The sequence below is a fragment of the Pecten maximus genome, chromosome 2, assembly GCF_902652985.1.
Source record: "Pecten maximus chromosome 2, xPecMax1.1, whole genome shotgun sequence".
Lineage (NCBI taxonomy): Eukaryota > Metazoa > Mollusca > Bivalvia > Pectinida > Pectinidae > Pecten > Pecten maximus.
In genome coordinates, this window is record NC_047016.1 from 37009701 (window position 1) to 37027920 (window position 18220).

At 35.4% G+C, this 18220-nt stretch overlaps 1 protein-coding gene across 1 annotated transcript; it reads left to right on the forward strand.

Annotated features, from left to right (window-relative positions):
- The first annotated feature begins 72 nt into the window (after positions 1 to 72).
- LOC117321967 (arylsulfatase J-like) lies at positions 73 to 17372 on the forward strand. The gene is made up of 8 exons (XM_033876607.1): positions 73 to 420; positions 2187 to 2379; positions 3024 to 3199; positions 8284 to 8395; positions 9276 to 9371; positions 9686 to 9929; positions 10839 to 10990; positions 13092 to 17372. Exons 1-8 carry the CDS (start codon positions 166 to 168, stop codon positions 13367 to 13369), a joined length of 1506 nt encoding a protein of 501 aa, XP_033732498.1. The 5' UTR covers positions 73 to 165; the 3' UTR covers positions 13370 to 17372.
- Positions 17373 to 18220: the final 848 nt, after the last annotated feature.

Here is an 18220-nt window from a genome sequence, read left to right on the forward strand (position 1 = left end):
TTTTTATCTAATTCTATTTTTTTAAAAATCGATTCTGAATTAGATTATATTATCTACTTCCGGTTTGGTCACGAGTTTTGGGTTTCGATTTGATTTGTTTACATTCGCTAGCCTGCCAGAGAAAACTGCTTGTGAGTGTGGTATCAGATAATAGACCTTACAATTATGATAAACAACATTTCCTTGACATTTGTATTATTACTTCTGGTGTGCTGTTTTAATAGTGTCAAAACAAAGAAGCCGCACATTTTATTTGTTCTTGCCGACGATTATGGATATAACGACATTGGTTATCATGGATCGGAAATCAAGACACCAAACCTCGACAGGTTGTCTGGAGAGGGTGTTAGACTGGAGAATTATTATGTACAGCCCATATGTACCCCGACAAGAAGTCAAATTATGTCAGGAAGATACCAGGTAATCATACATAATGTACTGTTTTATGTAAACTCGGACTGTACAGTTGTAATAGGAGTGGAAAAATGCACGGCCAGACCGGGGTTCGAACCCGGGACCTCAGAACACTAGCCGGATGCTCTACCGATTGAGCTACCTGGTCGCCGTTGATCGACCCGGTCCAGTTCGCTACACTCTTCCCTCCCTTTTTTTTAAGTCTTCAACCCCGAAGACTTCACAACACAGGTTCGGGTATCCCCTTGTCAAGTATTCACCTCACTTGAAACAAGGTTTGGTCACAGGCACCAAATGTAATAGGAGTGGAAAAATGCACGGCCAGACCGGGGTTCGAACCCGGGACCTCCGAACACTAGCCGGATGCTCTACCGATTGAGCTACCTGGTCGCTGTTGATCGACCCGGTCCAGTTCTGCTGTACAGTACTGTGCATGTGATCAATTTTATCAACATAATATGACCAGGGACCTACATCTGTACAGTACATAGATCTATATACGACCCGGCCTGATACAACAATGCGACCTCTGGCCTTCAAAGTGGGTCAAGGTCATTAGTCAATGTCAATATTGTTTAACAACCATTTCTGTATGTAACTCTTGAACTCAATATGCTATAATCATTGCACTGTTCTTCTTGATCCTTATATTATGTTTGGTATAAGATTTTAACAAATTAAGTCCAAGTGACCTTGAAATTGGGTTAAGGTTATTTTACTAAATTATTCAAATGTAGCGGAACTGGACTGTACATGTTGATCATCAGCAACCAGGTACATTGTACATTTGTAGCTCAGTGGTAGATCATCCTTCTAGAGTCCACATGGTCCCGTGTTCGAACCTCGGTCAGGCTGCTTCATTTTTTTCTTTCCCCTGTTACACAAGCAATTTTCATCCTGTAGGACAAGCATGTCACTGGTCCTCTACCATGACCCTGAACTTCATGGTTCAAAATTAAAGAATTTGTTGAAATATTTTAAAACATTTGACATATACATATACATATATATATATGTGTGTGACCTTTAAGTGGGCTAATGGTATATATTTAAGCAGACTTTATATTGATTCCATCCATATGCATGTATGCTAAAATATTGAGCGGATACAATGATAATTATTATAAGATTTTGTAGGAATTAACAAAGTTCAACCTTATGATCTTGAAATGAATCAAATTATATGCTGAAATAATTTGTGAAAAAATGATGAGACTGTATTATTCCAGCATGATACTAGGCCCTTATACAATGCAATAGCTATAGCTTGTTGCTTGTTTATCATGCTCATTAGTCAAAGATCATTTAGTGTTTAGTATGCTCATTTCATGTCAAAGATTGATTTTGACATACTAGATATATATTGATCTTTGACTAATGTGTGTGCTATAAATGACTAAAGTCCAAAATTTTTACCAACAGACAGTACTCTTGGTTTCTATATACAAGTGAATGGCTTATTAAGGGACCTACTCTCATTAGTTCAGTAGTGTCAAACACAGTAAAATAACCAATTTAAGTGGCCTCGAGTGGTGATTGGCCCCTGTGACATGTGGCAATGAAATATGTTCAGCTGAATAATGATCTTTAGTCATTTTCATGTGAGAAAAATGGGTATAAATATCCAGTTTCGTGAAATGGTCTTGTGCTTTTCTGAAGGTCATTTGTGTGTTAAAAAATATCTACACATGTATGGGTACACCATGTATGATGAAGAGATTAAAGAGGTCACTACATTTTGGAAGTATGAATAGAGTTTACTTTTCTAACAGATCCACACAGGGCTGCAGCACAGCTTAATCTGGGCACCCCAACCAAATGCCTTACCTATTGCAAAGGACAGTCCAATTCTACCAGAAAAGATGAGAGAGGCTGGGTACACCACACACGCTGTGGGGAAATGGCATCTGGGCTTCTACAAGGAGGAGTATCTTCCCAACAACAGAGGATTTGACACATTTTATGGTAAATCATCATTTCATCATGATCATTATATGATACTAAATAAAGCATCGATAGAAAGAATCTAACTGGTGGTATGATGTAGACCATCCTTGATATTCCAGGGGTTACAAACCTGTTTTCACTCTTTTTTTAACGTAACCTGGAAAATCGGGGATGAACGTAACATTTGTTAATCCCAAATGCTAATTAATTGAGACTTTGTGGTCTGCATTATTTTCTCCATCACAATTGCCCAGTTGTATCAAAATATTTCAAGCTATTTTGTCAAAAATTAATGTGAACCTACATGTATCTGTCCACAAATAAGCCCCTGATCATGACCACAAAGAAGCTGATGACCTCAAATAAGCTATTGTACACAAATTAAATAAGCCCCTGTCTGCAAGTTGGTCAATGTCCACAAATAAGTCCCTTCTTCATTTATGCAATAGCATATTCAATTTTTAAAAATTGTAAGCTAATAGTAGTTCCAAATAATCCCTCTCCAAGCTTTTAAACTAAAGGATGAGACTTATTTGACATAAATAAGGTAGTTCTCAAACGAATCCCTGTTTCTTTGGAAGTAATTTGGAGTCAATAGAGTTTTACATAAATTATCAAGATCTAATCAACGAACATTAAGTATTTGAATATTTATTGAACAGGTTATCTGGCTGGAAGTGAAGACTACTACACTAAAATACTATGTTATGGAAAGAACTTTTGTGGGAAAGATTTGCGAGACAACTACGAAAAAGTTGACCCAGTTCCAGAAGAATACTCAACAGAGATGTACAATAATCATGTGATAGACATGATCAACAACTACAACTCCTCTCAGGTAAGTCAAATGTCAACATGATCAACAACAACTCCTCTCAGGTAAGTCAAATGTCAACATGATCAACAACTACAACTCCTCTCAGGTAAGTCAAATGTCAACATGATCAACAACTACAACTCCTCTCAGGTAAGTCAAATGTCAACATGATCAACAACTACAACTCCTCTCAGGTAAGTCAAATGTCAACATGATCAACAACAACTCCTCTCAGGTAAGTCAAATGTCAACATGATCAACAACTACAACTCCTCTCAGGTAAGTCAAATGTCAACATGATCAACAACAACTCCTCTCAGGTAAGTCAAATGTCAACATGATCAACAACTACAACTCCTCTCAGGTAAGTCAAATGTCAACATGATCAACAACTACAACTCCTCTCAGGTAAGTCAAATGTCAACATGATCAACAACAACTCCTCTCAGGTAAGTCAAATGTCAACATGATCAACAACAACTCCTCTCAGGTAAGTCAAATGTCAACATGATCAACAACAACTCCTCTCAGGTAAGTCAAATGTCAACATGATCAACAACTACAACTCCGATCCTCTCAGGTAAGTCAAATGTCAACATGATCAACAACTATAACTCCTCTAAGGTAAGTCAAATGTCAACATGATCAACAACTACAACTCCTCTCAGGTACGTCAAATGTCAACATGATCAACAACTACAACTCCTCTCAGGTAAGTCAAATGTCAACATGATCAACAACTACAACTCCTCTCAGGTAAGTCAAATGTCAACATGATCAACAACTACAACTCCTCTAAGGTAAGTCAAATGTCAACATGATCAACAACTACAACTCCTCTCCGGTAAGTCAAATGTCAACATGATCAACAACTACAACTCCTCTAAGGTACGTCAAATGTCAACATGATCAACAACTACAACTCCTCTCAGGTAAGTCAAATGTCAACATGATCAACAACTACAACTCCTCTCAGGTAAGTCAAATGTCGACATGATCAACAACTACAACTCCTCTAAGGTAAGTCAAATGTCAACATGATCAACAACTACAACTCCTCTCAGGTAAGTCAAATGTCGACATGATCAACAACTACAACTCCTCTCAGGTAAGTCAAATGTCAACATGATCAACAACTACAACTCCTCTAAGGTAAGTCAAATGTCAACATGATCAACAACTACAACTCCTCTCAGGTAAGTCAAATGTCAACATGATCAACAACTACAACTCTTAGGTAAGTCTAATGTCAACATGATCAACAACTACAACTCCTCTAAGGTAAGTCAAATGTCAACATGATCAACAACTACAACTCCTCTAAGGTAAGTCTAATGTCAACATGATCAACAACTACAACTCCGATCCTCTCAGGTAAGTCAAATGTCAACATGATCAACAACTACAACTCCTCTAAGGTACGTCAAATGTCAACATGATCAACAACTACAACTCCTCTCAGGTAAGTCAAATGTCAACATGATCAACAACTACAACTCTTCTAAGGTAAGTCTAATGTCAACATGATCAACAACTACAACTCCTCTCAGGTACGTCAAATGTCAACATGATCAACAACTACAACTCTTCTAAGGTAAGTCTAATGTCAACATGATCAACAACTACAACTCCTCTCAGGTAAGTCAAATGTCAACATGATCAACAACTACAACTCGATCCTCTAAGGTAAGTCTAATGTCAACATGATCAACAACTACAACTGTTAGGTAAGTCAAATGACAACATGATCAACAACTACAACTCCTCTCAGGTAAGTCTTATGTCAACATGATCAACAACTACAACTCCTCTCAGGTAAGTCAAATGTCAACATGATCAACAACTACAACTCCTCTCAGGTAAGTCAAATGTCAACATGATCAACAACTACAACTCGATCCTCTAAGGTAAGTCTAATGTCAACATGATCAACAACTACAACTGTTAGGTAAGTCAAATGTCAACATGATCAACAACTACAACTCCTCTCAGGTAAGTCTTATGTCAACATGATCAACAACTACAACTCCTCTCAGGTAAGTCAAATGACAACATGATCAACAACTACAACTCCTCTCAGGTAAGTCAAATGTCAACATGATCAACAACTACAACTCCTCTGAGGTAAGTCGAATGTCAACATGATCAACAACTACAACACCTCTCAGGTAAGTCAAATGTCAACATGATCAACAACTACAACTCCTCTAAGGTACGTCAAATGTCAACATGATCAACAACTACAACTCCTCTCAGGTAAGTCAAATGTCAACATGATCAACAATTACAACTCCTCTAAGGTAAGTCAAATGTCAACATGATCAACAACTACAACTCCTCTTAGGTAAGTCAAATGTCAACATGATCAACAACTACATCCCCTCTCAGGTAAGTCAAATGTCAACATGATCAACAACTACAACTCCTCTTAGGTAAGTCAAATGTCAACATGATCAACAACTACATCCCCTCTCAGGTAAGTCAAATGTCAACATGATCAACAACTACAACTCCTCTCAGGTACGACAAATGTCAACATGATCAACAATTACAACTCGATCTTCTAAGGTAAGTCTAATTTCAACATGATCAACAACTACAACTCCTCTCCGGTACGTCAAATGTCAACATGATCAACAACTGAAACTCGATCCTCTAAGGTAAGTCTTATGTCAACATGATCAACAACTACAACTCCTCTCAGGTACGTCAAATGTCAACATGATCAACAACTACAACTCGATCCGCTAAGGTAAGTCTAATGTCAACATGATCAACAACTACAACTCCTCTCAGGTAAGTCAAATGTCAACATGATCAACAACTACAACTCCTCTCAGGTACGTCAAATGTCAACATGATCAACAATTACAACTCGATCTTCTAAGGTAAGTCTAATGTCAACATGATCAACAACTACAACTCCTCTCCGGTACGTCAAATGTCAACATGATCAACAACTACAACTCGATCCTCTAAGGTAAGTCTTATGTCAACATGATCAACAACTACAACTCCTCTCAGGTGCGTCAAATGTCAACATGATCAACAACTACAAGTCGATCCGCTAAGGTAAGTCTTATGTCAACATGATCAACAACTACAACTCCTCTCAGGTAAGTCAAATGTCAACATGATCAACAACTACAACTCCTCTGAGGTAAGTCGAATGTCAACATGATCAACAACTACAACTCCTCTCAGGTAAGTCGAATGTCAACATGATCAACAACTACAACTCCTCTAAGGTAAGTCAAATGTCAACATGATCAACAACTACAACTCCTCTTAGGTAAGTCAAATGTCAACATGATCAACAACTACATCCCCTCTCAGGTAAGTCAAATGTCAACATGATCAACAACTACAACTCCTCTCAGGTACGACAAATGTCAACATGATCAACAACTACATCCCCTCTCAGGTAAGTCAAATGTCAACATGATCAACAACTACAACTCCTCTTAGGTAAGTCAAATGTCAACATGATCAACAACTACATCCCCTCTCAGGTAAGTCAAATGTCAACATGATCAACAACTACAACTCCTCTCAGGTACGACAAATGTCAACATGATCAACAATTACAACTCGATCTTCTAAGGTAAGTCTAATGTCAACATGATCAACAACTACAACTCCTCTCCGGTACGTCAAATGTCAACATGATCAACAACTACAACTCGATCCTCTAAGGTAAGTCTTATGTCAACATGATCAACAACTACAACTCCTCTCAGGTATGTCAAATGTCAACATGATCAACAACTACAACTCGATCCGCTAAGGTAAGTCTAATGTCAACATGATCAACAACTACAACTCCTCTCAGGTAAGTCAAATGTCAACATGATCAACAACTACAACTCCTCTCAGGTACGTCAAATGTCAACATGATCAACAATTACAACTCGATCTTCTAAGGTAAGTCTAATGTCAACATGATCAACAACTACAACTCCTCTCCGGTACGTCAAATGTCAACATGATCAACAACTACAACTCGATCCTCTAAGGTAAGTCTTATGTCAACATGATCAACAACTACAACTCCTCTCAGGTGCGTCAAATGTCAACATGATCAACAACTACAACTCGATCCGCTAAGGTAAGTCTTATGTCAACATGATCAACAACTACAACTCCTCTCAGGTAAGTCAAATGTCAACATGATCAACAACTACAACTCGATCCGCTAAGGTAAATCAAATGTCAACATGATCAACAACTACAACTCCTCTAAGGTAAATCAAATGTCAACACAGCTCATAGCTTGTATCTGATAGGGTTTTTGTGTTAGGTTTATTGCCCCATGAACACCCAGGGTCAGTTTAGGCGGGAACTCCTTGTAGTAGTTGGTGACTACATCACTGAACATCATACAGGAGGCCAGTGACAGAGCAATCAAGGTAAAGTGTCTTGCCACTGGACACAACCACAACAGTACTGGTAGGGAGCGTGACTTACCACGCACCTCAGACCTTCATCTGAGGTATAAACTCTCTAACCGACTGAGCTATCCTGGCCCCATTATAGGTAAAAATATCCTGTAGTATTATGATGGAAAATTTAATATACAAAATGTACCATTATAGGTAAATACTGTTAATCTGATTTAGGAATCAATATTCTGTAGTATTATAATGAATAATTATAGTGGAAAAAAGTTAATATAGAACACTGAGGTGGAATTGTGAATTGATGCACAAACTTCTGTTTAATAAAACATAAGTTTACTCTGTTAAAGTGTACTTAACATACCTATCAAATCTAGGTTGGACTGATGAAGTCAATTGTATTTCTGAAACATTGGATTCTTTGTTGCATGGAATTTCATAAAGAACATGAGTAGCAACAGTTTTAGTAGTGGGGATTTTAAATTGTTTGGCTAATCCTGATCACTTGGGGCACAGATAGTGGGGCACAGGGACTTGACATGAATTTCTATGGATGGATATTCTTGACAAGTCCCTGTGGTATGGGAACATTTAGTTAAATCTTGGCATTATTGCTTTAAAAACTTCTTCTTTAGAACTGTAAGATGAATTTAACATAATACATTATGTATAGCAACATAGCCTTATTGTTTCTGGGTTTTTTTTCAGCCTATGTTTATGTACCTAGCGTTCCAAGCTGTCCATTCACCATTACAAGTTCCATCAAGGTACACAGACAAGTATGCTCACATCAAAAACCACAACAGACGGATATATGCAGGTGAGAACTATATTTACATGGGCTCTGGTATAGTAATTAATCGTCCCCATTTGAGGTATTGCTGTCATCATGTAGTCTGTCCGTCTGTCTGTGTGTCTGACCATACTCACACAGATAATGGGGCAAATTCAGGATTCATTCTGTACAAATATCTTCCGACACCTATTGGAGACAAACTTTAATGTAAGTTTGTTTTTTCCCCATAATTCATTATTAAACATGTCTGCGCATATGCTATAGCGATGGAATGAACGGAATTAAAAGTGAAATCTGTATCAGAATCAAAAGTTGTGCATTTCACCTCACAAATTCACTGACAAAGGTCTACACCCCACAAGTTGATCTTGGTTGTGCGTCCATCCTCCTACATTTCTTGATGAATTTAGATGAAAGCTTGTATAGATGTAGACCATGGGGGGTAGATTTGCATGAAATAAGGTGTTTTTGTCACCATTTTTATGAGTTTATTACACAGAACATTTTTACACATCACTTGTCAACTTGTGAAAGCATGCAGGCCTGGATTGAGTTGGGCCATTTTGTATTGGCCGAGGGGTATCTCAAGTTTTGCATGACTATTTCTGGTAAAAATAACATAGGATGAATTTGATTAGAATCAGGGGGTTTTTGAGGATTTTTCTGGGGTCGTTAAGGGGCCCCATTCATTCCCAATGGTAATCAATTTCATTTTAAAGCCAAATTCCCAAAATTTGCAGTTTACTCCTGAAAATATCTTTCCCAATTCACCGATTTTCTTCCCAAAATGAGTAAAAAAGGACCCTTCCCAAACCAGTGAGAAAAAGCCCTGAGAATTGAAGTGAAATTGGTGTTAGCTAGGGTGACATATATTTACCAGCATATTTTTTTCCACAATTGACAGGAATGGTCTCAGCAATGGACGAGGCTGTGGGTAACATCACAGCAGCACTCGAGACCAAAGGAATGTGGGAGGATACAATTATGGTCTTTTCAACAGGTTTGTAGTTTAAATTGATCATATTTTTGTTGATAAAGATCTAAGATGGATTTGGCTGAAGTTTTCAATGGGTCAAGATTTGCAGTCTGCATGGCCAAGAAAATATCCATGAGAAACACATTTGTGAAGTTTTCCGTCTTCATGTTTTGTGAAGAATAGCTTAATATAACACCCAAAATTGCTAAGAGAACATTGCAAACATATATGTGCTAATTATGCTAGCAGTTTGTCAAAAAATAATTTGACATTTGCCTTGAATCTTCTAGTTCTAGCAGTTTTTCACTATAATTTTATAATCAAACTGACAATTTCAGACAATGGTGGAGAGATATTAGCCGGAGGGAACAACTGGCCTCTGAGGGGCTGGAAGAGATCCCTTTGGGAGGGAGGAATGCATGGAGTTGGATTTGTACATGGAAAAGCTTTACAGAAGAAAGGGACTGTGTCCCCTGAACTGATGCATGTGACAGACTGGTACCCAACATTGGTGGGGCTAGCAGGGGGCTCCCTCAATGACACCAAACATCTCGATGGATTTGATCAATGGAAAACAATCAGGTATGTTGAATCATATATGAAATCTTTTTGAAAGCTATCAATTCAAAACTAAACATGTACATGAGTCTTACTAAAACTATGCATAAAAAGGCAATAAAATGGAGCCACTGTTCATATTAATAATTTTACCATTATGAATATTATGAATACAATCTCTTTTGACATGTTTTATTCATTAATTTGTTTAATTTCCTGATTGCAAGTTACAAAATATCTAATCTGTTTAATGTTGTTTTCAAAATATTCAAGTTTGGAAAAAGTGCTATTCTGTTCATCATTATTGAGATGTGTTGATAATATACACATGTACATATAGGTAGAAAAAATAAGCAAACATAAAAAAAAATGTGCTTCAAAATAGAAAATATCAATGTCTCTGTAGGAGGGTGATATATGCAGGTATCAAGGGAAGAAAAGGAACGAATTAATATGAGCCCTGACCTTGTTTTCAATCCCAATAAATATGTTTATTATTCTATAATATTTCTTTGGAATTCAAAATAAAACAATTCAAAATAACAAATGATAATATATCTGCTTTTAGATATGGTACAAATTACCTCCCTTTGATCATAACAACTATGACATCTCTGTATTGACCAATCTACATACATATTTATATCACTATGTTTTTGTTTCAATCTATTCTTTTTACCTAAAATTCAATTCATCTGTTTATAACTGAAGACTTAGCCTGCTATCACATCCAATTGCATGTTTTTTGATACAATAAAATTTATTGAAATGAAAATGTTTAAACTAATTTGAAAATAAGTAAAATTAGATAATTTTAATGAACTAGAATTATGAAAAATAACAGAGTAACGTACCATCAAAATTTTGCATACCTTTTATTAATTAATGGCTACAGTATAAGTGCTAAATGAAGTCTATATTCTGTTGTGTCAGTGAGGGAGCTAAGAGTCCCAGAGAAACACTGCTACATAACATCGATCCTCTGACGAAGCCTGTCGGAGACAAACTGGAGGGAAGTCCGTTTGACAATCGCTACAGGGCTGCTCTGAGGTGGAGAGACTGGAAGTTGGTTACAGGTTTCCCAGGTATGCTGTTTATTATTAGATTACCCTCGGAATTTAATCCATATTACAGTTAAGCCAAAGATGCTTCATATTTCCAATATTTTCTCATGATATTAATAGGGACCAATGTGTAACACAGGTAGTCAACAATAATTCTGTACAAATTGTACCTCTAATTTATCATGTGGAATTACTCTATTTTGATTATAAACAGATATGAAATGCATTACAAAATAAATTTAAAGATAAAATATAGTCAAACTTGTAATAGCGGACACCCTTATATAGCGGACACCTGTCCTTAACGGACACTTCCAGGAATCCCCAATGAAAATCACTATATAAATATCATGTATATAGCGGACACCTTCCTAATGCGGACAGCGGACACTTATTTTTGTCCGTAAAGTTGTTAAAAATTCTGTATAACGGACACGTGAAACTATAGCCGTGTTGATATTTGTGTGTAAAACGTTTCTAAATAACAAGCAGAGCATTAATTACTCAACTCCTCTGGCAGCAATGCTAACTTAGGAAGCCACTTCATCAGTCACTAATTGCCCTGTTACCTATAAGTTGCTGTAACAATGGGCAGTAATTACAAGAGAGTGACCGATCGCCATCGGCAGAGGTGTTTGTTTACTCAACCCCACCGGTGACAGCTAAGCTTAGCCATTCAACCATAGCCTAGACAACAAGAATGGTCAGGGGGTAATTAAATCATTATCAAGACCAACAAAAGAGGGACAAAGCAATAGTTAGGTCTGTCATAATTGTTTTACTTACAAAATCAACCGTATGCTAATCTGACAGGGCAGGCACATGGTTGTCAGCCGCCATTTTCTCACACTCGGAACTCCTCGGAATATGACTACGTAACATATGAAGAACAGCTGAAGAGTTCCGAGTGTCTTTGTATACACTATACTAATTGACTGAACCAGAAAACGGTATTTATTAAATTAAATCCCTACGTGGATTTCAGAAAATATGTCAAAAAATAAATGCTTAGGGATTATAATTATCAGAGGAAAATGCACTTTTACTTATAAAGAGTTAATGTTGTAATAGAAAAGATATTTCAAACATATTTATTTTCCAAAATATTGAGGATCGATTAATGAAAATTGTTTTACTATGATAAGAATTACCTTTACTTTTTTTACTATGTTGAGTATTTGTCTGAATAGATATTCAGTATAGTATGATATTGTGAAGATTTGTTTTGAAACTATAGGCTTAATATAAATTATTAAAAATATCAACTTCAATTTTTGTGTCAGATGAATGATTGAAAATTAATTAAGCAAATTATCTTTAATTATTTGTCTTTCATTCATTTGTTTAAGTGTTTAAATATAATAAATCAGGAGACATATAGTGTACTATAAACAGACTTTGGTTTGTTTCCTCGTTTATAAGGGACATAACTCGTTGAACCTCTATATAAAGGACACCTCTCTATAAAGGACACCTTTGTCTTGTCCCTTAGGTGTCCTTTATAGACAGGTTCGACTGTATCAATATTCATATCGAAAGTTGCTGTAAAATTGATATTTTACTGACAAATAGTATTGTTTGTAATAGAAAATTAAACATGTATTCATCAAAATATAAAAGAATTGTTTTTGATCAAATCAAATCAGATATGTTTGATAAAAATAAAAAAAACTTTTTCCTAAGATATGACATCGGGCCATATACATCGATACAGTCTATATCTAATTATCTGGCTCAATCCATTCTTAATTACATCATAAACATGTGTACAGAAAAAGTATTTCTAAATGCAGGTAATTTAAATTGGTGAACATAATACTGTATGAAGCCTTGTAATATTGGTAGTATTTGTCAGATGTAAGTTCACATTTTTGGTATACATGTATTTGGTATCATGCATTACTATAATGATTCCGTGGTTTCAATTTCATTAGCTAGAATTTAACTGATCTAAATTAACCAAATTATTTACCCACTTTACCCATCACCAAATTATTTACCCACTTTACCCATAACCAAATTATGTACAAACTGTTCCCATAACCAAAATATTTACACACTGTTACCATAACAAAAATATTTACACACTGTTCCCATAATCAATTTTTCTTACACACTGTAGGCAATGGAAGCTGGGTCCCAGTTCCTACTACTGAGGACATCAACACAGACGACTACTCCAATAGTAGTCAATCATTGAAGAACCTTTGGCTGTTCAATATCGCCAAGGATCCGGTGGAAAGAGTGGACTTATCAGCAGACTACCCCGACATGGTGATGAAGATGCTGACCAAGCTACAGGAATTTAATGTGACATCTGTACCCTGTATCTATCCTGCTTGGGACCCTAATTCTAACCCTGAACTTCACGGGGGCTGGTGGGGGCCATGGGAAAAGTAGAGTCATGGGGAAAAGACATCATAACTAAAAACAAAATATTAAAATCTAACAATCCAACCTATAAGCAAAATCAATTATTTATTTCATTGAAAATTTTTGTAAATGCAAAACTAAGATGTTGTTATTAGAGACATGTTATGTCATAAAAATGAAAAACAGGGCCAATAGATATAAATGTATTTATACTAGTACTGTATGCTGGTGAATACTTCAGCCAGATTAAGGTCTCTGACTTATCATTTGTTACGATACCAACAGTTAAGGCCCCCGTCATAAGTTTTTATCCGTGTAATCCTCTAACATTGTTGGATTAGCTGGTGATGAAGTGACAAATGAAATGAGAGTTAAATATTCTGTCGGCCAAATTGATATATTTTCCTCAATCTGCAACACTTAGCATGACAATAGTTTATTGATGATGTCAGAGAAAGGATGTGTTGTGATATTGGCATTATTGATATAAAAACAAATTAGCTGTTAAGTAAACAAATTGTTTACATAATATTTGTCTCCTTAGGGCATTACTTGATACACTGTCCCCAGAACTATAAATCGGCCAACACTCTGGCAGGATCATTAAGTTACATAACTCATACATGCATTGCTGAACCGAACCATTATAAGATGATTTAGGAATATGACTAATTAATGTATATGTTTTATAAAGACTGGACCTGTCTCTAGAATATCCGTTTTAGATAAAATTGAGCATGAATAATTTTGGTCTTTAGAATACTTTTAAACTAAGGGGAGATAATCTAGTATTAGAATTCAGTTCAATGCCATGCAAAAAATAGGGGCTGTTGGTCAGTCTTGTATACACAATGTATTGAGCTTTAATGTACTGACCACTAATCACCAAATTTAAGAGGATATCCAATTGAAAGTATCCAATGATGAGAATGTTATATGGAACTTCGATCATAGTACTGACAAATTATACCAACAAAAGCAACAATTATAAAAGCACAATTTTTAATGAATTTATAGCGAGAACGGGATTGATTAAAAATATTTCACAGTCTTATCTATTGAATATATATGTAAATTGTGTGTGCGGAGAGAGAAAAAGTACATATTTTTGCATTTTTTACAAAGAATCTCAGGGCATCGCTGTAAAATGACATCTAGGAGGACTATCACCATTTTTTTAAAGTAAAAATATTCTCTCAAATTATAGCTATCAATATACAAATGTAGCATTATGCACTGGTTCTTGTTTCCATCCTGATGAACCGAGATAGTTTGATAGTAACTTTTACATTAATTTAGCTTATGATATATTTAAACTTCCTTTTTTTCTATGTATACATTGTACCATGCACGCTTGTATTTCTGGGGTCGGAACAGCTTAGATGGTTAGAGTGTTGGCAACGTAACCTCAGAATAAGATCCAAGGAGCATGGTCCAATGCTCTTTATCCATGGTGGTTTGTGTTTCATGTGAAGCTGAGTAATGATCTTGCTGTCATAACTGTGTATGCATTTGTACAATCTTGTATAGATTTGTTAAACTCGCTAAATTATTTGTTGTGCTAAATGAATACATTCCGAGTATTGTACTAGACTACATGTGTCTTAAATATGATGCTATTTATAGCAACAAAATGTTCTGATTGATAATAAAATGTCACTACGTTGTAAGTGTATATTCAGTACTAAACTACTGACCAGTAAAGAGAGTTTAATGAATACATAGTTACTTAGGCATTTGTTCATAAAACATCTTTCATCTTTCATTCTCAAAAGTTTCCTGAATTCAGATTAATTTTTTATGTCCCAGCTATGAAATAGGGAGGGGTGAGGGGGGTCATATAGCGTTACCCATGACCTGTCCCATCATGTCCCGTTCCATTATGTCCCATCTCGATGCAGACATTTTCAAGTTTTTTTATTTATTTTTTCCTCAGAATTTCTGCAAACCTGAAGTTTTTTTCTTTATGTTTGTGCTTGATCATGCAAATCTGACATAAGCACTTGTATTGCTTGTGAATTTCTACAAATTTTTAATCACCCAGTATGATATTTTTTGCTTGAGAGACTATACAGCTTGATATCTTTCTTACAAATGGGATCAGAAATATGCAAATAAAACATAATTTCGATTTCTTTTTGAAAATTATGTCTGTTTAAAAAAGACCTTTACATTTTTACATGTACAATGTACTTAAATTGTAAGATTTCATTCATCTTTTCCATTGCCAGATTTTAAAATTTCTTAGCATTTATTGAAATATATACTCATCAAGTTTCTTAATTGAAAATCTTTCAGAAAATTTCTAACACGGATTTATGCTCCATTCAAAGGTGATCATGAAACAGAAAATAAAAATGTATACAGAAAACCATTGTCCTAAACCTGTATTAGGTAATTTGATCAGAAATTTAGCCAAGAATTAATCGCTATCTATTTATTTGTAAAATATATATTTCAGAAAAGTTGTACATGATTGACTGTGATAATATAAATTATACATATCATGTATGTCAATTTTAACAACATTGTAATTCATAACAGAAGCTTGTACTATTTGTACCATCAGTAAACCATGCCAGTTGTATTTACCTGTAACAGCAGCATTGAATGTGATCTTGTAGACGTTCATAATCCTATTGAATATTTTACTGGTATTTAGTTTGGCTGACCTACTGTATATATTTTCCTATATGATAATTTATCAAAGATTCTGAACCATGTCTGTAAAAGGATTGAATCATTAAATGAGCCTTTTTATATAGTAGTGACAACCCTTTACATTGTCACTGTATATTTTTGAAACAGAGCACACACTTCTACAATTTATTCTGCATACATTCCCAATCTGATTAATAGGCGTAGTGCATAGTAAACGTAGCCATGTAACAGCTGATTTTAATCAGATTGCATACATATCATGGATGTAGCATGTTCTTGTTTTATGTATCCAAGATTGATCTTTTTCAAACATTTTATTTCAAAGTTAGAAATCATCTAGAGATTTTAAGCATCTCATACACATTTATACATGTATATATAACTTATATCATAGATCTATTGATAATATTGCTTTTTTCTACTATGTATGTCTTCATTGTCCATCTATGGCATAGATTTTTGTGAGGTCTGGTAGTTCAACATCAGTATATAATAAAAAGAACAATACCAGATCACTTTGGAATGTGTATGATGATCATGATACAGTGGAACTTCTTTAAACAGATCATGCAGGTACATGAACAATTGGCCAGTTAAGAGAGGGTTCAGTTTAGAGAAGTGATCCATTTTGTCCGGTCGGAAAATGATAAGATTCGTGGAAAATTATTGTTTGTGTGACGTTTGATATCTTTGAAGTATTGATAATGTTATGGAAGTTAATGAATATATAGTATGCAGAATTTATCAATATTAAACTAATTATTGATAAGTAAGTTCTAATACTGGTTGTAAACGTGACATAATCATATAACTTCCCATATTTTTTCACATTTGTTAGCTGTCATCGGCACACTATAGATCTGTGCCGTATCACAAGTAGAATACCATGATATCGGCCACACCCATTAATATTAGTCAATAACCTTCTAATACATAAAGTATTCTGTACATTTTATTTAGTACAAAAGCTTTATTGTTAACTATTACAAGTAATTATAATATACATATACTAATATATAGAAAACTGTTTTAGGGAAAGTACTAGATCTGAGGATTGTGTAGGTTATATACTGTATGGTAATACATATGTAATTTGACTGATGTGATTGGATGTTGAAATATGTTATTGAACGAGTGTGCATGAGAGGATGGTGATGCAGACTTGGTCCATCTACCACACTTCTCCTTTGATAGGTTGTAGTTAAGATATATATATTAGCAAAGAAAGTTTGAAAGAGCTATTAGTGGTGTAAATTAGAAGTCATATACATGTACATACCTACAGTATATATGTGATAAAAAAAACACAATTATTATTTACAAAATGTCTGTAGTTTCTACACAATGAAGTATTTGATTTGACAATGTTTTTAGGCTTTGTTTTCATTTTTAGCTCGCCTGTCTGAAGTGCAAGTGTGCTTATACTATGGTAGTGAGTCCAGCAATCTGGCAGATGCCTGACCAGCTTCAACTTTTCTCTTTGAACAAATTATTATTTATTAAACTAAGATGCACAGATCTGATTTTAGACTTGTAGCATGTTAAGATAAAGGATGACCAAGTTTGTTCAAATGAATGACCTTGACCTACTTTCAAGATCACAGGTTGTATGTGTTCAACAACTTCTCAAAAACAAAAAGCTAGAGAAGCCTCACAATGGGCCTGTAGCATGTTCAGATGAAAGTCTACACCATGTTTGTTCAATCACATAAATGATCTGGACCTACCCTTAAGGTCACAGGGGTCAATTGTGATAACATATCTATACGGCTTCTTGTCACAAGGGTCAATTGTGTTAGCATGAAGAGGTCATGGATCATGATATTTGGGCCATTAGCACCATGTGATGAAGTGGGACCAAGTCGGTTCAATGAATAACCTTAATCTAGTTGGATGATCCCAGGGGTCAAATGTACTTAATCAGTTTTTAGGTCACCTTCCTGAAGTGCAGGTAAGCTTTTGTAGCATTTTGCAGAGTTTTGAGTCAATTTTCCACGACTTCTCAATAACCATGAGTGAGGTCAAGTGTCATAATATTTACTTGACCATTGGTGTGCTGGTGTATAGGGTTACCAAGCTTGTTTAAATGCATCACGTTGACTTATTTTCTAGATCACAGGGACCAAATGTGTTAAATCTTTAAACGACCTCAACAACTTATTCTCAATAACCAATGAAGGGCCAGGGATATTGAATCGGAAGCATTCTAAGATGGAA